The 26,138-nt window shown below is 38.3% G+C and overlaps 1 protein-coding gene across 1 annotated transcript in view; it reads right to left on the bottom strand.

Moving 5' to 3' along the window:
- Window positions 1–26,138, bottom strand: part of USP9X (ubiquitin specific peptidase 9 X-linked) — a 71,572-nt gene that overhangs the window by 2,069 nt on the left and 43,365 nt on the right. The window contains exons 17-44 of the mRNA XM_081908932.1: window positions 24,028–24,123; window positions 23,446–23,657; window positions 22,646–22,886; window positions 22,269–22,418; window positions 22,049–22,169; window positions 21,432–21,562; window positions 20,652–20,930; window positions 20,325–20,450; window positions 19,657–19,782; window positions 18,634–18,800; window positions 17,656–17,764; window positions 16,115–16,261; window positions 15,770–15,916; window positions 14,483–14,705; window positions 14,114–14,334; window positions 12,636–12,826; window positions 11,018–11,191; window positions 9,667–9,808; window positions 8,440–9,190; window positions 7,761–7,884; window positions 7,240–7,465; window positions 6,207–6,336; window positions 5,535–5,720; window positions 4,532–4,752; window positions 4,106–4,194; window positions 2,662–2,818; window positions 1,784–1,996; window positions 1,036–1,131 (exon numbers count right to left, since the gene is read on the bottom strand). Coding sequence (XP_081765058.1) covers window positions 1,036–1,131; window positions 1,784–1,996; window positions 2,662–2,818; window positions 4,106–4,194; window positions 4,532–4,752; window positions 5,535–5,720; window positions 6,207–6,336; window positions 7,240–7,465; window positions 7,761–7,884; window positions 8,440–9,190; window positions 9,667–9,808; window positions 11,018–11,191; window positions 12,636–12,826; window positions 14,114–14,334; window positions 14,483–14,705; window positions 15,770–15,916; window positions 16,115–16,261; window positions 17,656–17,764; window positions 18,634–18,800; window positions 19,657–19,782; window positions 20,325–20,450; window positions 20,652–20,930; window positions 21,432–21,562; window positions 22,049–22,169; window positions 22,269–22,418; window positions 22,646–22,886; window positions 23,446–23,657; window positions 24,028–24,123 — 5,196 coding nt within the window. The remainder of the gene's footprint in view (window positions 1–1,035; window positions 1,132–1,783; window positions 1,997–2,661; window positions 2,819–4,105; window positions 4,195–4,531; window positions 4,753–5,534; window positions 5,721–6,206; window positions 6,337–7,239; window positions 7,466–7,760; window positions 7,885–8,439; window positions 9,191–9,666; window positions 9,809–11,017; window positions 11,192–12,635; window positions 12,827–14,113; window positions 14,335–14,482; window positions 14,706–15,769; window positions 15,917–16,114; window positions 16,262–17,655; window positions 17,765–18,633; window positions 18,801–19,656; window positions 19,783–20,324; window positions 20,451–20,651; window positions 20,931–21,431; window positions 21,563–22,048; window positions 22,170–22,268; window positions 22,419–22,645; window positions 22,887–23,445; window positions 23,658–24,027; window positions 24,124–26,138) is intronic.

Below are 26,138 nucleotides of genomic sequence, written 5' to 3'. Positions count from 1 at the left end.
AGGGACAGTATATTTCTTGTGTCAAACTTAATAAAATGACTTGAGGTGATTATCATCAAATATGTTTGTTTTAACTGTTAACACACCTAAACTGGCAGATGTAAAACATTCGTGTACCTTTGTGTAATGTGAAGTTGGGTCAACTATGAACCTAAAATTGGACTTAAAATATAGCCATTGTGCATGTTAGGAGGTGAAAAAAGCCAGCTCTTGTGAGAAAGTGAAGACACCACACACTAACAAATAAGGGAGCTGGTGGTTAAACGTGTTTCAACTTTGAGGAGATTGGGTCTATATCACTTACCAACTGCTCTGCTGAACACATCGATAAAGAAAGCAAGATGAAGGGAAATGAGCAGGAAAGGAAATTAACAGATTAAGGATATAGAATTAATTATTTTAGGAAAGGGAACAAATACTGGTTATGTATGACTTACAAAGGTAATGCAAGATAATTACAATTTTAGCTTTCTGGAGTTAGCACTACATTTACAAAGGCACTTAACTTTTAAGAGATATGCATACATGCAACTTAAGTCACATGGTGTTATACATGAACTACAGGAGGGCAGAATCAGACTTCCAATGCTGGTTCAGAAACTTCTATTAGCAGATCACTGTGTGCAAAACTTAAGTGAAATTTTGGGCATTTTACAATGCATAGGTTGTTTTCTAAAGTGGTCTTCAAAGCATCAATGGACATGTCCTATTGGGGGAATTTAGTTTTTCTCTGGATGCACCTGTGAGCTGATTCAAGTTGGCTTGCTGGCTCACAGAGAAAAAAGTTAGATAATTGTTCCCATATAATGGTTGTGTCTGAGGGCATTCACAAGATACTTAAAAAAACACCCTGTCTGCTAATTACAGTTTGCTGGAAGAGCCCCTCTACCTGAATCACATTCTATGATGTTCTTGTGAAAGTTATCCTTGTCCTAAAAGGAATAAAACTGGCAATAAGTTTTTTAAAAGCTGAAGCAAAAAGTTCAAAGGATACCAAAATGAACTGACATGTTTTAAAGATAATTCTCTGCTTACCTGTTGATACTGGGAACCAGGCGAATGGGGATACAATGGAGCATCTTCTGGTGGAGAGGACTCATGCTCATCAGGGGCATCTGGGTCATCTGGTTCCTAAAAATGAAAATTGCCCATTAAAACAAAAAAATAAACTACTTTTCACATTTAAATTCCTTGCCCTTATTTTCTTCTGGCAATTGATTGGACCCAGAGAAATTCCTGCAGAATGTGTGGGTGGAAGCTGACTACCCTGCCGCTTCCATCACATCACTGCCCACTATCCCAGCCTCTTTTGAGGGTTAGGGCAACCCTGATATATGGCTGGCTATGACATGGAGCCTAAGGGAGGAACTCCAAAATAAAAATCTGGGCAGATTCTCCCGCCCCCAAATGAATCAGGATACCCAGACACTTGGAAGAAGCTCTTTTTAAGAAGGAACAAGAAGGAAATTCAGCTTCTGCCAACCCCTTCTGCAGGCACCTCTCTAAATCCTATACTATGTAACAGCTATCAGAAGTAGATGCTGCTATATTAAGAATTACAGGTTTGGAGGCTGTGGCCAGAGGAGTGCTCAAACTCCCTTGCCTCTCACAGTGATAACTGGGGGCACTTGGTACAGTGGAGGGCTTAACTCCTGCCTACTTATGAGTTCCGAAGTCTCACTAAGCTAGAAACAACATATATTTCTATCAGGAATTTTATGAAACAAGTTGTTTGTCTCCCAAAGAATGCCAAAGCAAAGTTAGTTGTAAATTCACTCCTTACCTCCTCTGGGCATAGCTCACAAGCTTTTGCAAGGGTCATTCTTGCACTGTGTGATCTCTCTAGGAAGTAGCCATTTGATGTTTCATTACTCTGGACCGGAGGAGACCAATTGTTATATGTATACTGTGGATTGCCAGTGTATGGCCTACGTTCAAGCTCATCTCCAAGCCACTCTACTGCCCAGGTCCACTTTCTCTTCAAATCTCCATTACTCTGAAAAGATGAAAAAAAAGCCATTCAATATTTTAAAATTACTTCTAAACACACCTCAGTCCAATGCAGGTTTTTGTAAAACAAAAAACCAAAGCAAACAAAAAATACTCCAGTAAGGTCCCTACAGTTCTATTTTGTCATAGATGCTTTAGTTGAGATACCTCCATTGCAGGGTGTTTGACTCGATAATCCCTTCCAATCCTACAATTCTGTTCTAATTTTATTTCTATGAGGGAATAGACATTTGCTCTTGGTGGTGTTTTCTCCAATTTATTTAGATAAAATATACAGTGGTACCTCAGGTTACATACGCCTAAGGTTACATACGCTTCAGGTTACAGACTCCGCTAACCCAGAAATAGTGCTTCAGGTTAAGAACTTTGCTTCAGGATGAGAACAGAAATCGGGGTCTGGCGGCGCGGCAGCAACAGGAGGCCCCATTAGCTAAAGTGGTGCTTCAGGTTAAGAACAGTTTCAGGTTAAGTACGGACCTCCGGAACGAATTAAGTACGTAACCAGAGATACCACTGTACAAGACCATGGCTTTATCTTAGTGACTCTGCAGAAAGAGTTCTATTATAACTAAACTTGGCTCAGTCCTGTCCCTCTCTTCGTAGCATTAGAAAAATAGAGAAAGTAATTTTTTTTGAGGTAAAAGTAATTACCTGTAAAATCTGGTAGGCTACTGGACAGTTGCTGAAAAGAGCTACCATACACTTTATACACTGGTAAGCCCTTTTCTGATAATGATTCTTAGAGCGTTGAATGGTATCAAATAGCCCATCCCGGTCATCTGGAATTCCTTTAAGTGCATTGTGAATCCTAAGAGAATCCCAAACACATCAAGAAGTCAGAATTTCACACATATAAACATGCATGTAAATGTCAGCATCATAAAGGGCTAGCATTAAAATGTTGCACAAGCTCAGACCCAGCAGATCCAGATAATCAGTGTCTGTACTTGCAAAACTGTGGGTGTAAGACACAATCTTAGGAGATGCATGCTCCCTCTACTCATAACAAGATGGAATGTCTCTGTTCTAGGATCTTGCCGTATCATTACAGAGTACCAGTAGTTGTGAAGAATTGTCAGTGATATTTTTTATTTACTTCTTTACACCCTCTTCTAAAAGGGTGACATCTAAATATGCAGAATGTGTTCATTTTCTCACTTGGTAATCACCATTATAGTCTAACAATTTTTTTTAGGGCCCATGCAAAGTGACCTCAGGTCTCCATTTCTGCCTAAGCTTTCCTGAAACCAGCTGCTGTTTCTCTACCATAAACTCCCTCCACTCCCCTGCAGAAATAAAATTAAAAATCCAAAGCCAGAATGATTTTTATAGCAGATTGATTCACACAAAACAGAACAGTCAACCAATTTAATAAGGCTCAGTGTTTATATAGCAGTTTTCCCAAGTACTCAAAACAGTTTCCCCTCATCTCAGTAGTCCTTCTTGTCTTCTCCCTGGTAAAGTATGCCACCATGATCAACGTCCACCCAGAAACCTATGTCCCCACTGTGGAAGGATGTGTGGATCCAGAATTGGCTCCTCCGGTTACTTATGGACTCACTGTTAAGACTGTGTTCACGGAAGACAATCTTACTCGCCTACGAGTGATCGCCAAAGAAGGTACACCAGTATTATCACCCCCATGTAACAGATGGGAAGCAGAGAAGAGAATAATGCTTTATCCAGAACAACCTAGTGCATTCTCAGAGAAGATAGCTGAACCAAGGAATTAACAGCTTAACAGTTTTAACAACTAAACTCATCTGTATAATTTAATTTAAAGTAACAATTGCACAAAAACCTTGCTAGCTAATTTATCATATATATCACATCTCTCTCTCTCTCTCTCTCTCTCTCTCTCTCTCTCTCTCTCTCTATATATATATATATACACGGTATATAGAATACACAACCATTTGGCAGTCCCCATATGCTCTGGTAACAGTCACTTTGGATACGGCTTAAGGTACTTTATTGTTTCCAGTAGGCAACTAAAATCTGCTATGTCTCCATGAAGCAATCACAAAGACTTTCACACAGAAGCACCACATTATTAATGCAAAAAAATGCAGAACCCAAAAACCCAAGAGCTAACCTGTGAGTCTGCCAAGAGTCCTCAATTAGCAAGATTTGCAGAAGGAGATCCAAGTACGGTCGAAGTTCATATGTGTATGAATATGCAACCTTTAAAAAGTGGAATTTGAGGAACATATTAACATGCAATTAATGATTATTTAAGTGTGTAGTACAGGAGAATTCATGCTATGAATAACTGGATGGGTACAGTATTATATTATGAATGAGCTTTCGTTTCAACGCCACAAGCCAAGGAAATATTTCTGTTAAATTAGGCTTTATCATTGAAAGAGCATTCATTTTCTCTGGTGGTGACTTTTTTTGAAGTAACCACTACTTGTTGCAACTCTAAAGACTAAGAGGGTGAAAATCAAGGGACAATAGCCTCTGCACATCAACCTCTTGAATAAAACACACCTTTCCTGTCATTTTAATCATTTTTTACCTGCCAAAGTAGTTCACTAAGGACTGTAGATGAAAACTGAGGATTCTCCCAACAGCAGAAGCGAAGTAGTTTGATGGTCTCTTCTGAGTTACTGCAGTCTTCAATTATTTTTTTCACATAACTAGTTCGCACAAACAAGATGTCTGCCACATTCTGCTGAAGTGCCATTATAGGCTGTGATAAATTAGTATCACCGTAAGGGTTGCTAAGTGGAGGATTACCTAAAAAGAAATGTTGTTATATTATTTTTTATTTGAACTACAGAAACCAACAAGGTACTATTTAATGTCATCTTTTTAATTACTTCACAGAACATGTGAAGTACATTACATATATATGTGAAATGTCTCTTGTTCGGTTATGAAAATTGCTATTCTATAAGTATTCACCTAGGTCAAGTCTGACAGATGCAGATTAAACTTCTGATGTAACAGTTATGATCACTGTAAAGCATTGCAGCTGGTTTTGTAAAACATGGGGTTTGGTAGTATTCCTTAGTGAAAAATCAAAGCCTGTACAATTAAACAAGGTTTTTTAAGACTTCCCTTGGAATAGGCTTAACTTGCACTACCAAAATATGGAACGGTTGTGTCACATGTAGACACATTTAAGAGAACCAACTTTTGCACATACAATTCTGGTAATACAGAAAATCCTCAACTTACATGGAAGGTTACATTCCTAAAATAAATCAAGAATGTCAAAACACATTGGGTACAATGGCAGGTGGGATTGCCAAAGTCTTTTCTCCTGAATGCCCATCTCCTTTCTAATTTCTTTTTTTAAACAATGCCAAGCATGGAAAGCTGAACGAGCACAACTTAAACGTGTGTAAGTTGTGAGCTTACTGTATTTTAATGATATGAAATTTTTCCAAATATTTAAGTAAACACAGACCAGTGTAACAGACAAAAGATTAGTGAGATGCTATGATGAATAATAATCTGCCACACACATTTAATCACAAATATATTCTGTTTAAATGTTCCAGGGTTAACAGTACCATTGATAGAAGACTGCATACGTGATGACACATTGCAACAGCGGATTAACTGGGACACCACAGTATATAGTTTGCCTAGTTCAGCATACTGGTATTTGATTGGAGGACCTGGGCCTTCGTCCAGTGCCACAAGCATAAATGTGGCAGGTACATTTAGTTTTAAAAGCTGTGTTTTTTCTGCTACACCTAAAGGGAAGTTGGAAAAAGAGGAAGAATAATGAATACATACTTAGCTACATTTAAGCTACTGAACTATTCAGATAACTGTTCACATTGGGAAATCCATAAATGGGCATTTACTGTGAATACAATAATCCATGCCTTCAAGAATCCAGCCAGAATCACTCAAAACCTTTCTGATTCAACAAGATTAAGAACGCATCAATTATCTGCTGAGGAATAGCTCTGGGGAAAAACCAACCAACACTCTTTTCCCTTGCAGCTGTGGGATCATGGAAAAACTGGTAGTGGTGGGTAAACTGCCTTCCAGAGAAGACTGTCCTGCATTAAGGGATCCCCAGAGCACAGGCTGAAAACCACTGATTTAAGCTATTAATAACAATTTGTGCCGCATCATTAAGCATTCAATGGGCAAGAGTCAAGACTATTAAGTAAGTGCACTGACAGAACAACATGGACAAAGCCTTTAGGGTGAAACAAACATCACATTACCTAAGTTGGCATACATCACAAACAAGTTGAAATATTGCTGCAAATGGCGCCCGTGCTCAGACACTTCCCTTCGAAGAAGATTCAGTACTGCTCTCAGCAAATGGTCGCTCAAACTTAAATTGTCATAGGCCTATAAAACAACACAAAGGTTGATGACATCATCATCATCATCATCATCATCATCATTATACATGTAAAGCTGCTTCACTGCAGCCTGTTAAAAGACCAGCTGAACGTAAATTATCGAACCAGAATGAAATGCAACTTTTATTGTTTAATTATCAGAACTAATGATATCAAATTCAATTCCTGAACTATTCACTGTATCAAATTTCTGTGGTTAAAATGTTTTATCCTATACTGAATAATAGAGGAATGTATCACACATTACTTAGCAGATTAAACTGGGAGAGGCAGGGGTGCTAAATATGAGACCAATTCAAACAGTAACCTTCAGGAAGGTAGTCAAGAACATAGCAGAAAGACCAAATAAATAAATAATTCTGAAACCAGGGGTGGGAAATTGTTTTGAGCCCAAGGGTTGCAACTCCCTCACCACCAAACTTCCAAGGGTCTGGCTTCTCTCACCCTGCCCCTTGCTGCAAGGTACAACTGGCTTCTCTTACGGTTCCCACGGCTGCTTCAGGAGTGCTTGGGTGTCTAAAGATAGCTGAGCACTGGCGATTATCACCGAATACTCTTGGAGTGACGGTTTACTTGGGAATTACAATAAAAGCCATATGTAGTGCCTCAAAGCAAGGAGCAATTAAATTTTGCAGAAGTGGTGGAGGAAGCCAGGAGGAGAAGCAGTGAGCAATGGTGTTACCTCGCCCAAGCAGCAACACTTCTGTGGCCACAAAATGTGTTGGGGGTTTGCATAAAAAGCCTTTGTGGGCCAACAGTTCCCCACCCTGTGCTAAATGGAGATTAATTAAATCACCCTTATACAAAAATTCTATTATATCAATTTATATTTAGACTATATAGAATTTAACAGCTCTCTGATTGTATTCTGATTGTAGAAAAAGCATACCTGACTAGAAGGTCCAGGTGAAGCAAAAGGTGAAGGACATGGTCCATCTTGCAATGAAAAATGTGCAATAAATACTATAAGTTTTGCAAATGCTCCCCTCACTTCAGCACTAGGGCATTCCAAAAGGTATTCGGAGAAGCGATTTGAAACATTGAAAAGGACATTGTGCGCAAACCAAAAACGTACATTCTTGCTATGACGAAGGAGAATGCACAAAGCATCATACCTGGAAAAAAATAAATTAATGGCATCACATACCCAGAAAACAGATTGTGTATAAAGGTGGACACTTCCAATTCCAGCACTGCATGTTAGTAGTAGGAGCTTTGTTAACCATGATTAATATGAACCAGCATTCCTTATTAACCCAAGTTTTAACCAAATTAAAAACAACTAGAAACAGTGGTTTTGAGGCTCAGTTTCAATGCACTGTTATTTCACATTTTGAATGATTAAATTGTACCATATAATCAGTACAGTAAAACTTATGACTGTCAAATTCTTCTTAAAGGAAAATATACCAGTCACTGGCAGGACCACGGACAATTTTCTTTGTGTGAAATCCTGTGGTGAAGAGAAACCTAGCAGCAAGCTGAACACCAATCATGGTTATTTCTTCTGCTTCAGGCAATAGATGATCCTGTCCTAAAGAAAAAGAGAACACAAAATGTTAAGACATTTGTTTGAAAGTGATACAACAGATTATTCCGAGTTGTTTGTCAACCTGACTCTCAATATAAATCTTAAATTATTAGAAAATTATTATATTTTATGTAAACCTCTCAGAGATTTCTTTTTCTATTAAGTGGTATATAAATTTTATTTTTAAAAAACCAGGAAAGATATTTAAGAGAATTCAGTACTCAAACTTAAGTTGTCAGCCAGCATTGCTAAACATTTTTTTTCTTGTGATCTATAAAACAGTTGGACTTACAGACCAGTTAGACACCAGTATCTTTTTTGTTGCATTTATCGTTTTTAAGCAAATACGTTTTTAAGCAAATGTAAATAATGCTTAATACCAAGGAAACAGCAACCTTGTCTTTTCTATCGCTCTTACATATTAAATGCCTGAGGAGCAATAGTCTCTTATCCAAATTTGTAATGTTTAAAATGATACATAAAAATATGAGAAATGTTAAAAGCTATGTACTTTCACTACCTCTTGTCAAAATTTATTATAAATATCCAAACACTAACCTGGAGGAGGATTTAGATAGACACTGTTACAAGTCAGTAATTTCTTTATGAACTGGAAATATTCTAGGCTGTACTGCATTCGGTTATGCATGAACTGGACATTTTGCTTCCGTACACTTCGCTCAATGGCAGATGGCATTTTAATTTGATGGGGTTTAGTGGTCATTGTAAGTTCTGAAATATATTTTATTAGTTCATTGTCTCTGTCTACTGTGTCCATACGTTCATAAAAGAGAATGTAAGCATTCCACCACCTCTTCTGACGTCTGTAAGACATGCGCTTCATCATATGGTCAAATACTTCTCCCATGTACTCTCCACCAAAACACTGATTTTTCATTTCTTCATCATCATCCATTTTGCATTCTGTTACATCACCATCATCAAATTTATACCACCTGTTTTTCTCACCATCTCCACCATTTCTCTGAATTATGTAAGAGTAGTAATGTCCACCACTGGCTTGACCACTGTGCACCAATACACCAACAAGTCTGTATTTAGTACTTCCAGAATGCTCATTTTCAGACTGTTCATTCTGTATCAGCTGATTTTCAGGATTTACATCATCCCCTTCTAGTTTAGCTACTCCTGCCACTGTATAAGGTTCCATGTCCAACTCTCGCGGAAATTCAAAATAGTCATTGAACTTGATTGCACATTCCCTTTCCCAGTCATAGTCAAATCGTTTTAGTTGGATGGCAAGAACTGGGGGCAACTTTTTAATTAGCAAGCGTTTAACTGTATCAACCTAAGGAATAAAAGATTCACATGTTAATGTATTCTATCTGTGTAAATTATCAATGCCAACTACAAATGCAAGTGAAAAATACTGCCACAATTCTTTGTCAAAGTGCTATAATATACCAAGTAACTATCAATACATTATGCACTGCACATCACAGACAAATCTGATATAATACTGAAAAGATTGGTTTGCAGCTGTAACAGTCCTTCCTGAATTGTAGTTATGAAGTATGTAACTGTAACTCTCAGTTCTCCTACACAATGAAGCCATCTAAAATGTTTCAGGCACGGCCAAACTTGGTCCTCCAGCAGTTTTGGGACTACAACTCCCATTATCCCTAGCTAACATGACCAAGTTTGGCCATGCCTGCATTAGGTCTTCCAAAATTAAATAAATAGTTGACACGTTCATATGAATTTTCAAAGGTTTTTTTTATAAAAAGAGAAAAAGGAAAAAGAAAAATGCTGTAATTCAGTTACCTTCTTGTTGCATTTTTCACAATGATATGCATTTGCACCTTCCAGTAAGTCTCCCTTGACGTACTGTTCCAAGGAGTCAAGCAGGTTTTGGTGATTTCTTATATCTACATTCAGCGTTGTAAAAGATTCTTCACATTCGTACCTATTAATTGGCAGATTAGGTTAAGTTATGCTGACATAGTAATAGTATGAATTCAAGAAATATTTTCATCTTGAAGCAATGTTTTGAAAACAGTACCAAAAATGTGTATTTTAAGTGTACAAAACGCTCAAGAAATCTGTTCCATAGAGGTTATAAATATGCTTATGACATTTTTTCTCAACTGTCTCAGCACAACTTTATCAGTCCTGAAAAATAGCAATGGACATGAGTGGATGATGACCAGCACCAAGACCTTCCTATAAGTACCCACAACTGTGCTGTGTGAACAAGCCAAGCAGCAAGTCAGTCTCTGAATCTGGACTTAAACTTTGGTAGGGAGTATTGTACATCTTAATCTGAAAATGTAAAATATCATAAAGTCTAGTATTTTGAATACACTTAAGGAACATTTAGGGTGCTTCACTATTATTTGACATTTACACAGCATTAGCTTTCAAAAAAGTATTTTGAAATTTCACTCTAGATATAGTACCGTATTTATTTTGATCATATTACAAATTCATTCTCCAGTTGCCTTTTGTAACCAAAACAGCACAATCCATGTACAATAGGGAGATATTACAGGCTCTAAAAATGACTTTAGGACAAAACTCTTTAAGGGGCGACGGGGGGGGGGGGACGACAACCCAAATTAATAAGGTCTAATAAGATCACAAACTCTGAGCATATTGGGGTGGGTGGGTGTGGAATGAAGTATCCTGGAAAAAGGCATGCCTGGCTGGCACCAGAAGAGGAGTGCTCCATACTGCACCATTTTGTTGCAAGTCCATCTTGTCAAACCAAATGACAAATTACAAACGTTAAGTATGGGCTCACAAAAGCATGTTGCCTTGAGTGTCAGCAGCTATAGCCATAGAGTTGCCTAGGCTTCTCTGGGGATGTCAGCACGAACCAGGCTATACTCAGATATGTAACATCTGGTGATTGCCGTCTTAATTACATCAGAAAATGTGTGTCTTGCTCTCATAGAGTGGACTCTGATTTTTTTTTGGAAACTTTGGTTGATAACTTTCCTCAACATGGCTCAGAACGTTACATCAGCTGTATTTAGAGTAACTTGCTAATATCAACCACTCCTAAATGGTCTCTGTACTTTTCCATAAATGGGAGACTTGTAGCATATTTTTAGTGAATGAGCATTACTACTTTGATTTTATGAAAATGAGATGATAGAGAAGAAACACTTACCTATGTGGGCAGCCTTGACAGATCTTCTGATCAGCAAAGGAGCCTCCCAAAACTTTACTTAACATTGCTGGGTGACCCAAGGCTTTTAAAGCTTCATCTAGGCTATCCACCAAGGAGTTAAAAAATTCTAAAGCATCATGCTGTTCACGTAGATTTACAGGCTCACCCCAGAGTCTAGGATGGAAGAGATTCTCATAATAAAAGCACACAGATTTTCTAACAGCAAAATCAAGTAGTATGAAAAAATTAAAGTAGTTTACATCACTATTATGTAAATTTATCTTCATATAAGCTGAGCATTACAATTAGCTAGCAATCCTCATAAGTGCCGCACAGCTCATAAAATGCGTAACCTAGTACTCTGGCTTACTCGGGGTGGCACTCAGCATACAGAGATAGCAGACTGGAGGTGCCCATTTGGGGAACCACAAATTGAACACCGATAGACAAATCACTTTGCACTGCCTTCCCCTTACTGAGGTGAGGGAGGAGCGATGTGAAATGTATTCTCAAAACTGGATGAACTCTGAAACTGGGGGGAAATGACCCGGCTCTAGTACAGATATAAAAAGGCTAAATGTTCAGCGTGGTAGAGATATGAGCCTTAAGGCCCTGGAACCATTAATGTTTACCTGGGCCTGAAACTTGGGCTCTTACTCAAGTGCTCCAGCCACCTCCTCCACCAGTAGACGACTCTCATGAGTGGGGCTTGCTCATATAGAAATGTATAAGCCTAAGTTCCATTTCACACTGAAGACTTTTGCCTATTGTAGAGGAGGATAAATATGGCTTGTTCCTGCCATATTTACACCCTACACAGAGGAACACAGGAAGCTGCCTTATACTGAGTCAGTCCACTGGTCTATCTAACATACTTGTCTACACTGACTGGCAGCAGCTCTTCAGGGTTTCAGGCTAAGGTCTCTCCCAGCTGTACCTGGAGATGCTAGGGATCAAACCTGGGGCCTGCATACAAAGCAGGTGCTCTTACCCCTCAGCTATGGCCCTTCCACTCAGCTCATTCTGAACTAGCCCAATATTTTCATCTATACAATAATTCTGGGATTAAAAAGATACATATCACACTGTCACTTAAGGAGTACCGTATTTTTCGCCCTATAGGACGCACTTTTCCCCCTCCAAAAATGAAGGAGAAATGTTTGTGCGTCCTATGGGGTGAATGCAGGCTTTCGATGAAGCCTGTGCAACCCTTGGGAGACCGGCGCGAAGCCGCGCTGGGCTCCCAAACGTTGTGCAGAGCTGCCTGCATTCCGAAGCCTGGGGTGCGCTGAAGAGCACGCCCGGGCTTCGCGCAGCTCTCTGCAAGCCTGGGAGACTGGCACGGCTCCCTAGCCTTGCGGATAGCAGGCTGTTCTGGGGGCTGGGGTCGGGGGAAGCTTGGGCTCTCCCCGCGCCAGCCCAGTGCCTGGTGGGGGAAATATTTTTTTTTCCTTTATTTCCCCCCAAAAAAACCTAGGTGCGTCCTATGGGGCAGTGTGCCCTATGGGGCGAAAAATACGGTATATATTAAATTCCACTGCATTTAATTAAACATATACTGTTTCTATCATAAGACTTCACATAAACACAGTTCAACATAAGTTAATTTCCTATTTACCTGAATTGCTTCCAAAACCCTCTGGGTACATAGTACTGTAACCTAGAAGCTGCTAAGTGACCAAAGATGACCTGGAGATGTCTTAAGACGCCTATGTTGTATTCTTTTCGGTCTTCTGTTTTACTTAAGCTTGGTTTATCTTCATACTGATGTGGGTAGCCAAATACTTCATCCCGTGGGTCAACATTGCTCTTTTAATATTAAAAAAGTAATGTAATATAAATGGTAAGCATGAAAAAAATAAATAGAAATTAATATGCCTTACGAACAGAACCTAGTAATGTCTGCTAGAGAAATAACAGTAGTAGCTCAGATTAAATGCAAGTACATATGAAACCCTATGAAGGTTCTAACATCAACTAAAGCAGTTCAGTTCCAAATTCCAGGTGGGCAACCTAAAGATTCTCATACATACGCAACAGGATTGTTCAGCTTGTGATTTTTACAGATATGGAAACAGACACCAGTCTTTTCCAATTACTTTTTTCAGTAAGTCCAAAACACCACGACAGTGCCATGCATAGGAAGCTCCTCTTACCCTTGTGAGAGGCTTTTCAAAGAATTAGAAAGCCATATTGCACCCACTTGCTTCCACCTATGTATGTGGACATCTATACTCATGTACAAAAACAAGACTCAAGGGAAGCAGCCCTCATGGTTTTTTTTTTTTTACTCTTTTTTCAGAGTAAATATAATCAAGATGATTTATTGTCATTATACTTTTATCCCATTACCCATTATAATTGACCCTTATTACTAAATCTCATATACCAAAAAGGGGGAAATGTTATTTTAATTAATAACAACCACCCAAGAGTTATTGTTATTACTTATTGACAATAATAAGTGTCTTATGGCACTTTAAAGACTAACAAAAAGCTTCTGCCGTAATCAATATGATAGTCTTTAAGGTGTTGTAAGACTGTTTTTGCTTAAGAAAACTAGCACATCAATTCTTCAAAAATTGCTACATTTTACTGAAAATACACTTTCTACAGCTGTCAATATAAAAGAAAACTGCAGATTAATTAATAAAAAAGCTAAATAAAATGTATCACTAACATTATTAAAGAATAGTTCCAGAAATCAATTGAACTACTCTGAGGATGACCTTACTTGGGTGTCACCCAATGGGTTGAGATCTTTGTGTTTAATTAAACAATAAAAAGCAGCATGGAACTACCAACTTTCTATTGCTTATTTATAGCAATATCAATTGTTTTGATAGTGGGCATTCTATTGTGTTGCACCAGTTTGGAATTGTTCTCTGGTTTTCACAAACAGTATCACTTTATGGTCCGTGTCCCCCGCCCCCAGTGGCCATAAATTCCTTTTTATTTCTCTTTAAGTCATCTATCAATTCTGAGTATGTGAAAAGTTGAATATCTCCCATTATAACTAGATATACAGTATAGAGATATGGGAGGAGGGAAAGTCTTAAACTACATTAAAATTTGTCAAGAACAATATAGTGTTACCTCGTTGTCTTGCTTCTCATCTCCAGACATATCATCATCTACGTCACTTCCTGTGCCTTCAATTGCAAGGATTCCATTCCTGATGGCAGGAATCATGTACAGCTGCTGAATGACAGAATTCATGTAGCAAGTGGCACCTGCATTTTTTAGCCCTACAAATCCCTTTGGTGGTCGTGGTCCAACAGGTGGAAGATACTCCCATTCTGTTAGTGCTTCACAAGCTAGGAGAAATCAATTGTATTCGAAAATTAGCTCAGCTTCTGAATAAAACTATACACTTCTTAACAGCCATTAGCTTAATACCCTAGTACTGAATAAGTTCATTTCAAGGCGTGTAAATAGAGCATAAAATATATGAAAAGTACTTACTAGTTATTGCGGTGCCTATATAATACATTTCAGTCAAAGTATCTACTATTTGTTTGAGATTTCGGACACAGCCCACTGCAAGTGCTACTAGCAACTCAAATCCAGCATTAATAGTAGCTGGGGAACTACAGACTGGTATGGCCTGCTCAGCGGGCAATTCTCCATTCCTCATGTACTGTAAGTAAACATTCGAGGCTGGAAAGATGAAATCATCTATTAACTCCTGAAAAACAAAAAAGGGAAAGGGGAAAAAAATCAAGTTATCCATAATTTTATTGCCATTTATATACTGTTTTTAATTCAAAACAGCAAACTGGTCAACACATAAACAATTAAAATACACAATGAGAAATACATTAAAAATTACAAACACATCTCATAACTTCAAACAATAGCAAGACAATACAATTCAATAGATTATTCCACAACTCAAAAAGATTCAAAATCCAGTAAGAAAGCCCGAGTGAAGAGTGTTTACTGATGATGCTAGACACAGCTCCAGAGGAAGGGAGTTCCACAAGAAGGGCACCACAAATGAGAAGGCCCTTGCCTGGGTCTCATTCAGCAGCAGCAGTCGGAAAAAGGCCCCCTCCAAAGATCTCAATGGCCCGTCTAACACATACAGAAAAATGTGTTCTATCACACAGGCAATACCTGAACCAGAATTACCTACCACCACAAAATGTCTCATGACTTTAAACCTTTGGGGGTCAACTGCTAGAAGGAACGGAAGCCTGAGCAAGGATTCCAAGGCAAAAAGGAAACCTGGCACTATTTTCCTGAGTCTAAGAAACAGCCCACTTGGCCCTCAATAATTTACATACACCCAATCCTAGCCCTTCCAATCCTTTAGCCATGCTCCAGCATGATCAAAATTCATAGGAAATGTTTTAGAAAACCCACAATGGGTAGCACACTGAACTGAGCCAATCTATTACTGTACGGTAATGCTAAATCATGCAACTCTACCTGCCCTGGGCAGTACAAAGGGACAAGTCATCAATGAAGTCCTTCCTCACATTAAATTGAGAAGTTCTGAATTCCAGCTTTATATCACAGCATAATCCATCATTCACTTTTGCCTTTGATTTGTCAAAAAGTGGGTTTCTCACAAGATTACCAGCAGCAATTTTATGATGGACTGTATTCGTACATTTCTATAAAAACAATTTCCTGCTCTCCTAAAGATTATTCAAATTTAATTAAATCTATATGTTTGTTTACAAGTTCCTCCTTACCAAGCTACTTCATTATGATTTTAGTTTTTTACATATAGCAATTACTTACTTTAATGAGATTAGCACCTCCTTTTTCACATCCAATATGGTACTTTTTTTCAGGAGTTTGAAATGCCAATAATTCCTTTGTTACTCCAAGGTGACCTTCTAAGATAGTCTCTTCTACACCTGTTTCTCCTGTTCTTTTCACTTCATCCTAACAAAAGAAAAGAAAAAGAAAGAAAAAATGCTGTGTCACGAGTTCTGGGAACTCACTTTAAAATGAAAATATATACTGCTACAACTCATTACAAATATGCTCCCACCTTTCTGTCTTATAAACATGGCAACTAAAACATAAATGTTAACAGATAAAACGATCAGTAAAATTAATAAAACTAACAACAAAACTTACCCTAATCCTTTTAAGCCAGTCTATTTCATTATTAAGCAGAACTTCAGCATTGGGCACATTAATATTACTATTGTATGCATAATTAAGAAGATGTCTTAATAGAGTAAAGTAGTCCCCTGAATGCTTAGCACGTTCTCGTGCAGTACTCTGTAAGAGAAAGAGGTCATGAGTAAATTCGAAAAGGTAATTTACATTAGCAGCAACACAGAATGTTTCTTAAAGCAAGAGTGGCGACCTCTTTAGCCCTTCTCCATCACTTGACATGTAAGGGAGAGGTGGGTCTTGCAAGCAAAGACAACATGGAGACTTCTCCAGCACACTGCCTTTACTTGACATTGGGGAGGAGACTTGCAAAAACCTTTGCAGATCTATCTCCCCCCCCCCGCACACCTTTCCCTTTTAAATACCTTATATTGCATGGATCTAGCTCCCATCTCTACTCTTCGCTCATTAGCTGATGTGGAGATTAAATCCTAATGTCTAGGCGGTGTGATCCTCTTGTCTGCTTGGACCAGGATCGCACAACCAATGCAATATTGAATCCTGCCCTTTCACCTATCTGCTGACATTGCTAGTGATGATGGCTGGTGAGTGGGTGGCCATGATTTGCGGGGGGAAACCTGGTGGGCCAAATGGACCACCTGAATGACCAAGATTAGCCTGTGGGACCAAGGTTCCCCACCCCTGAAGTAGTTCAGAATCCTGTTCTCACAGTTGGCCTATGCAACCAGATGGCCTATGCAAAGTCCCCAAGCATGACCTGAGTGCATACTGCTCTGATAGCATGAATCTGTCAAATCCCCTTTTAAAACCATCCAAGTTGGTGGCCATCATAGTTTACCTATGCTCTCCCTAACTAATGACCATGTGGGAGCTGATGGGAGTTGCAGTCCAACAATACCTGTAGTATCACAGGTTAGCCATCTGTCAAACAGTCCAAAAATGTAGGCGATTATAAATGTAATTGGAGATTTAAATAACCAAAACCAATGGGTTGCATCCAAAAGCAAAATTAATGCCAGCTGCATCAACCCAAGTTTCAGCAATTCCGCCTCTCACTGTGCCCCACCAACACACTCCAGACCTTTCATGAAGGTCCACCAACCCCCAAGAGGGACTTTTGGGGGCACAGAGGGGGGAAATGCCCTACTGCGAAAGCAACCTTCTTTCTACATCAATTGGCTGCAACTCAAAGGGCTCAAATTCAAACCACCTTGAATGTTTTCATGTGTATACCGATTTGTGGACCTGGTTTCAAATCTAGGAACAGCTCCAGTTGATTGTAGAATTAATCATGACACTGGTATCAGTGATAAAATGCTCGAGGCTCATAACACTGAATGTGGGGCTCAAAAGGAAAAGCAAATGCAATACATAATACTATCTTAATTTCTGTATTTCAAGTATTATTTGTTAACTAAGCTCTGTATTTCAAGTATTATTTGTTAACTAAGCTATTGGAAAGCATCTATAAAAATCTATTGCAGGAAATTCTTATAGACATTAGTGTAAGTAACAATGTGGAGTTTTAAATGCCTTACCCCTAAAACAGTGAACAACAGAGTTATAAAGAAAAGTAGAGGTCTCTGTCCCATACAACATCTGGTAGCCATTAGGAAGAACTGTTCCTGTGCCATCTGACGAACAGTTCTGGAAAAAAATTAACCAGAAAAAATCAAATTAATAGATACTTTGTAAACAAGACAAATCTTATTTGAGATTTGCTGGACAGTTTCCCTGCATGTTCATCAGGAGTGTCATTGCTTTCCCAGTTCCTAGAATTCAGGGAAGAGGAATTTAATTTGAAATGTACATTAAGAAGGTGCTGTCAGATTCCAAAAAGACCACTGGAGATGCAGGTCTTCCAAGTAGCAGTGGGCATGCAGACCTGCAGGTGTAGGAGGGTGACAAGCGAAGCTGTGTTTTGTGAAGGCACTTGAACCAAAAAGGACCAAATGCAATGGCACTTATAAGTTATTTAGTTGACAGAAAACAAAAACAAGAGCCTGAACATCAGATCCATAAAGGACAGGAGATCACCTGTCCTTTCTGATGAATGTTAAATGTGGAATCTATGATAGCCCACAAATTGGTGTTGATAGTTTAGAATCAAGGATGTCCACCACATCTGTAATGTTTTGGGGAATGACAAATATAGATATTTGAGAATCGTTCTTTAAGAGATAAGACATAGCCAGTTGTGGGCACACTTCATCTGAAATGTTGAGTGTTTATGACATCATGATTGTTGCTGCTCTCCTCTGGCTTCTAGCTAAAAATCCAGATCCATTAGGCGGGATTGACTTAACCAGTCCTATCAGTGAAAGCTCTGTGCAATCACATTTGCTTATACAGAAGGGCTTTTGCCTCTTCACCATACCACAGTTACAGTCATAGCCATTATGATCTAAAGATATACAAATGAAATCACAGCCCAGCAAGTGTACTTTGAATTGGGCATCTACAGTCACCTGCTGCCACCTGGAGTCAGCAACTGTGAGATGAAAAAAACCACTTACTTGCTGTGACAGTGCAACAACAAGTCAATGATAAATGTCTGCCAAGCTTTTTCTTTGCTAAGTGCATCCAGCGCTGTTGGAATCAAGGCAAAACAAAGGGTCATCACTTCGAGTGCTTCACAGCAAACTTGTTCATCTTCTGCATCTGGTTCATTGCCTGCATTTGTCTGTAAAATTAATCAGAAATAAGTAGCATAAAATAGGAATGGAAGAAGAACTAATGATTTTCTTAACTGTTCCCTTCAGATACAAACCAATACTGAGGACAAACATCTACTTACTACAACCTACAGCCTGAGTAAGGCCTACAACTGAAACAGGAATAATTATAATAATGTCGTCTGATATCTTATTTATAGCCACGCATACAAACATGAATTTTGACACAATGCTGAAATTATGCGAAAGGGGAAAGGCATTAGTGTAAAGTCAGGGGGAATATAGTAATAAATAAAAAATATTTTTTAAATTTATATCCCGTTCATCTGGCTGGGTTTCCCCAGCCACTCTGGGCAGCTTACAACATATATAAAAATGTAACAAAACATCAAAAATGAAAAAAACACACAAAAAGATCCTATAAAAGCAACAAACAAACCAATAAATCAATAGAAATGAAGACGAAGAAGAAGACCCAAATTAAAAGAACCGCCAACACCAACCCGAAAAAAACAAAACAGAGAAACCAAAATTAGAACTGTTTAAATCATTTTAGTCAGTTGCCCCAACCCAAGAATTTTCCATCCACATGAGACTGTAAAAAGGCCCTGAGACTGCTACAAAGTTATGCTTCAATGAGGTAACACTGAAGTGCTTTCTTAAAAGCTATAAAGGCATTCTCTCAACAAAAGTGCCAGCAAAGTAACTATCAATGATTTAACTCGGAAATCTATTAGATGAAAATTATTTAAAATCATATAAAAATGCTTACAATTTCTAAACAGGCCACTTGAAGTCTGAATTTCCTAGGATAGCCCTTATCAAAGATCAGTTTGAGAGAAAAGGTTGCTTAGGATTTCTTACCTTCTCATAAATTTTACTAATATCCTCATTTGAACTGAATACCAGCTGTACTGATCCACATCCTGAAGCCCAAACTATTTTCTGCACTGCTCTAATAACACAAATATCAGGGATATATTTTGAAGCCTGAAAATAGAAAGATAGCATCAAATATAACTGTTCCAAATGTTTTTTCCTTCAGACAGGGAGAAAGAAGCATAGAGAGCAAGAGTAAAAAACAGCAAACGCTTAATACATTTCCCACAAATCTGAATCCACGAGAGTCTGCATTCTTGCACTTGAGGATGAAGCTCATACCAAGTCCACGTGGCCCTGTACTGTCAACTTGGGAAGTGGTTCTCCAGGGTCTCTAGCCAAAGTCTCTCTCATCACCTACTACCATATATTTTTAAAACGGCACTGAGATTTCTGAATGCAAAGTATGTGCTTCTCTCGAAAGGGACAGTATCCTGGCACGGGTACAAATCAGCAACTACAGAACCAGGAAGCGTTAAGGTGTGACCATATGCCACCAAGGAAGCTCCTTCTATTTTGGACACTAGAGACAGGCTTCCATTAAGGATATATAAGCAACTGCTGAGGAAAGTACAGATTCTCCTCTCCCACTCCCCAAGTCACCGCCTTAAGCCTAAATCAGGAACTGGGGGAATAGCGAAAATTATACTAACCTCATCAGATATTTGCTGTGCAAGGCGTATTGCTACATTTCTTAGCATGCACTCTGAGGTTGGGTTGGGAATGTTCTGTAGAGCAGTCTGCAACACCACTGCTTGATCATGAGTTGCTTGGTTGATCTGGAACAATTTATTTTCAGTATTTTAAAGAAAGAACATTACTATCTTCAACTGTAAAAGTTGATGGTGGAGAAAAAATATATTTCCACAGCCATTTACAATTTAAGCAATACTCGACAATATCAGACTTTAAATATTTACTGGTTATCAGATCACAATAAAGCATTCACAATTTTGTTTTAAGAACAAAGTTAACATTACCTGTGACATTGGGCTTGTGCCCTCTACAACTGGCTGACAAGCTTCCGCCACAGCTCTCACATGGCCATAGCCAATTGCAGTTAGCAATAGTTTTGCTATTTTTAGAGCATTTAGGTAGGCACCCCTTCTTGTTTCCATATCTGCATTTGGCAGGAAGTTATTTCTGGTCAGCATACTCAGCACAAGAGGTAAGCCACCACTTTTTAAGAAGTTGTACTGGAAGTCAGTGGCATCTTCTCCCAGAGGTAAATTGGCAGGCATTAACAAGGCATAAACTACCTGCAAGGGGGAAAGAAGGGGGAGAAAGAAAACAGGAAAAATAATTCAGCAAACTTTTAAACTAAGTATACTGAAATGCAAGATGAGAGGATGGTTTTTGCATATTTGTTTCCTTTACATTTTGTGATGAAGCTCTTTTCTCCATGAGCAACCTTCCCCACAATCCAGTCCTATGGGAAGGCCTTGCAGTACAGTCACACCTCGTGTTGTGTTAGGTTCATGTTGTGTCTTTTCGGCTTGAGAACGCGGCAAACCCAGAAGTGTATACATCCAGGTTTCACCGCATGTGCATACACAGAAATGCTCTATTGCGCTCTGTGCAGAAGCGCCGCTCTAGTTACGACTTTTTGGGGTGCAAATGGCACCCCTGAACGGATCATGTCTGCAACTAGAGGTACCACTGTACTCTGTAATTTGGGTGTGATCCCTGAATTCAGTGTAAAAATAATACTAGAAGGAAAATTTCAAGTATCAAAATATTAAAAATGAGATATTACAAACCTCTGTAAGATATAGCACTTGTGATGCAGAAGGGCCGAAGAAAAGAGAATCAAGGGATGGACTAAGGCTGCTGTCTCCGAGTTTTGCATGGTCTAAACAAATAGCTCTTAGTTTTTCTACAGTAGTGTTATCTGGAATAAAAGCACAATTTAAAGATGTTTCTTCTCACAGAGAATACAATATAGATTTCTGAAGCATTTTGGAAAGTGTAATATATTGAAACTGCAAAGGAAGAGATAGCACTGAAGAACATGGAGAATGTTTGTCTTTTTTTCTTTGAAAATCACATTTTGCTTCAGTCCCAAGACAAATGCTGCAAACTGGAGAAATAGCATGCACCAGAAATTTTCCATGACCACCTCTTTCAGCATGTGTCTTCAAAGAACCCCAAAAACAGTTTGAGGAAAAGCAGCTTGATACTTGCTTTTGAACTTTCTGGAGTAGAAAGGACAACAGTGTGTGTGCACTGCTTTTAAACACTCACACAGATGAATCCCCACACTGATTTTGAACTTGGATAGTTAAACATGCAGTTTGATTGTTTTGTACAGGTAGCTTCTAAGATGCTCTACATTTCACTTTCTATAAATAGAAAATACACTGAAAATAAATTTTACCTGGTGGCATCAATTTCATAAGGATCCGTGCACCATCTCTAAGAGGTGGCATATTTAGGCTACAGCCTAGGTCTGCAACTTGCCAAAGAAACGAGATATATCTAGGATGCAGTGACATGATCTAAAATAAAAGTAAAAACCTGTCATGAGATACCAGCTCCCAATATCAGATAATAAAATTCAGTCTATAATTTTGAGTGTGTGTCTGTTCTTTACTTACAACTCCAGGCAAGCAACTTTCAACTTCTGGGTTTGGACCATCACTATAGTGATTGCCATGGTTGCCTGGAGAACCAGTCGAGGAATCAGATGAGCTATCAGGGCTTGAAGGCATATTGGAACTTATCTGTGTAAGCTTGGCTGTAATTAGCTGGGGGGTGGGGAGTAATAGAAAGTGATAAAATGGAGAGATTGTACAAAATTGTTGAAACGGTTATCTTTCTAATAGCAAACTTGACTGAATATATTAAACTGTTAATACTATAGCTACTCACAAAGCATGCCATTATTTCAAATTATATTTATGCATTCATCTACCTTTCAAAAGAGAACATTTAAAAATAAGTAAGATCAATATATGATATTTACAGTACTTACTGTTTTATCTTTGAGATTTAATTGTCCAATTAATTTTCTATCATCTGCTGGATCTACTAGCTCGCCTCCAATAAATAATTCTACTTTTGTATGTGCACTGTTGGCTTTAATACGATTGAGAATGCAACGTCTAACTGAACCAATCGTGTCATTTGTATGGGACCAAACATCCAAGTCTTCCACTTGCCGGCCTTGATTTGGAAAACGAACTACCAGAGAGATGTGTTTACCACGAAAAGCTCTGAGAACAAAGATAAAGATAATACCACTTTAAACAATCAAAAGTCTTTAAAAGCGTTTACTACTGCCAGGGAGAATTACAGAACTAAATTTATATTGGGGCAATGCCTTTAATAGGCCAGCCAAAATGTCACATTAGAACAATACCTAGTAATTGTTCCAATAGCGGTATTTTGCTGACATAGTTGACTTTACTTGTTAAGTTTTATTTTATTTTCAAAAGATTACAACACTCCAATAAAACTGGAATTCAGAAAATTTTGCTTACTTTTTAATAATTCTTCTACTTGTTTGCTAGACTAAAGGGGAATAAATCTGAAAACTTTATCTACAGCATATAATGAATGGATTATCTTTTGCCTTTATGTATGTGGCAAAGAAATCAGAAATATAAGATTTATGATTCTACAAATATACTGTACTAATATATTACACAGGCTATGTTATTTAAAAGATTTTACACAATATGAGATGCATAGCAGAATCCTAACACCACAATTACTTGGAAAATTACTTAATATTGCATCCTAATTCACCAGAGTTTTGAAATTTCCACAAACCTTGACATTGGTAGAATTGTTCGCTCTTCGTGGTAATCACTGTCACATTCATTTATATATTCTCTTAAAACGGTCAACACTCGCACCATTCTTATCGCTTCTTGCCTTGCACAATTAATACTGTCTTTATCGCCATCCAAAACACACAAAGTATCATAGGATGCTTTCAAACGATCAAAGCAGGACTGAATGAAGTCTTCATGGATTACTACCTACAGAAATGCGAAGAGATAGCTATATCTCAACAAAACAATATAAAAGGTCACAAGAGAGACAAACTAATCCTACATCTGTAATTTGCGTGGATGACACTCCTGAGCAGAAGATTCCAGCAACACTAGTATTTTTAACAGGCTTCATTTTTGGAATGATGAAAATACATGGCAATTAACAATTTAAAAGCCATTAGTTAGTATGAATTCTTATTTGAATGAAGAGCCAGCTAAAGAAGAAATGTATGTTCTCAAAGATTTACTTTTGTAAAATATCCTCAAGCAAAGCATACTAAGGAAGGAGACTTTGATCAATGAAAATGGTAAATGCTACCTATTTTTTAAAAACAAGTTTTTTTCGTAATTTTACCTGATTTACTTGCAATCTCGGACCAAGATTGGTATAGATTTCCTTTAGTAGATCTATTGCTCGACTGGCAATGTCATCACTTCCTTGAATTACAACCTAAGGCAGAAATATAAAGCATATACCACTTTAACTTAAGCATTATGGCCTATGAGAATAAAATCTCTAAGTGCAATCTTGACAAAAATATGTATATAAAATCTACTGTAAATGGTCTTATGACCCATTCTTGGCTTTGATACAACACACAGTAATATTATTTCATTTATGAACTATTTTCCATAAGGCATCCCAAAGTGATTTACAATTTTTTTAAAAGTCATTAGATTCGTCTAACTTATGACAACATCATACACACATAAAATAAATTTTCCCACCCTAGCCCATGAGATGAAGTTAAAGCAATACATCAGAAATAACATCCAAAGAACGTAATAAGCCCTATCCCAGACAACCATTTATATAGAAAGCAATATACAATTTATCAAATACAATCAAAAAGTTTTATAATGTGGAGTCTAATGTTTTCAGTTTTAGCCACATATATAACAAAGCTGTACCAATCAGTTGCAAAATAATTTTATGGTTCAAACCTTGTGCCAATTTTATTTTATTAGTCTATTTTTCCCCAAATGCTATTTGCCTTACATTATTGTACTAGTCTGTCAAAGAAATGCCCTCCAAGTTCTTCCAGTATCTCATTACAAGCCTGGCCAATAGTAAAAAATAACTTATCGGGGGTTTTAACTGTAAATTAGTGTTGCCTCCCATTAAAAGATTGAGCAGTGCCAGCTCTGAACATTTAGAGGTTTACTTGACCAGCAATTGTGATTTACAACAGAACATATATAAAAACAAAACAACTGTATATATACAAACAAATTTAAATGACAACTATAAATAACAAACTTAAAACAGTAGCACCTACATAAAATCAATTCAAATACAAAATAAATACCAACTGGGATAAAGATTTTAGAAGGTTTGTAGAAAAAAAGGAATGTATTTGGAAGGTGCTGAAATGATAATGGAGAATGTGCCTGTCTGATATGCAATGTGAAGGTTTCCAAAGTGTAGGTGGCCCAATTTATACATTGTGTGGAACAGACCTCCTGGCAGGATGCTCTCTCCTGCAGAATGGGTATGTAGGAGATGAGGTGATCTTTTAGATACCCTGGTCCATAGTGGATATGAGATTTGCACACCAATACCAGCACCTGGAACCTAGACTGGTAGCTTACTGGCAGCCTGTGCAATTCTTTCAGCAGTGGTGTCATATAATGATATTCCGCCACATTGAGCAGTCCAGCTGCCGCATAGCTGCTGTTACTGGGTCAGTCTCAAGGGCAGCCCCAAATACAATGCATTGCAGTAATCCAATCTGGAGGTTACCAACATATGGATGACAGTGGTTGGGCTGCAATGGTTGGGCTATCTTTCCAACTGCAGCTGGTGTACTGCACTCCTAGCTCCCAAGGTCACCTAGGCTTCTAGTGACAGAGATGGGTCCAGCAGCATCCCCACATTAAGAACCTGCTCCTTCAGGAGGATACAAGCCATCCAAAGCAGGCAATTGACCAATTATCCAGGCTAGGAAATTGCTCATTCACAGCACCTCTGTATCGCCAGGATTCAGAGCCATAAACGCACCACCAAGTGCAGGCACCAGTCCAGGGCTTGTAAGGCTTCTTCCAATTCCAATTTTACAGAGAAATTGAGCTGGATGTTACAAAGAAATTGAGCTGGGTATCATCAATGTTTTCTGGACACCTCCTCTGGAACTATATTAACAGTGATACCAAGTTCTGCACAAATATGAGCAACCATACCCTGCAAGTGCCTTGCAGCATTGTCAAAGCACATCTCCAAGAACTGTACCTTAGGACTAGATTTCAACAGCCCATTCACCCCTCAGGATGGCTACTTGAGGATGCAATAGTGGCACAGAAGCAAGCTTTCTTAGCTTCCATCACCAGCATACAGTAGGTACTATTATGTGCTTTCACCTGTGCTCAGTCATTTTTCATTTATAAAACTCGCTATATTCCCTGGAGTTCCCTTGAAAACCAGGGCACCATTGGGATCCATAGCACCAAAGGACACATAGAAGTGTT

This window comes from Podarcis melisellensis, assembly GCF_964234715.1.
Source record: "Podarcis melisellensis genome assembly, chromosome: 4".
In the NCBI taxonomy this organism is placed as follows: Eukaryota; Metazoa; Chordata; class Lepidosauria; order Squamata; family Lacertidae; genus Podarcis; species Podarcis melisellensis.
Note: the sequence above shows the minus strand (reverse complement) of the source record. Positions and strands in the feature narration are given on the sequence as shown.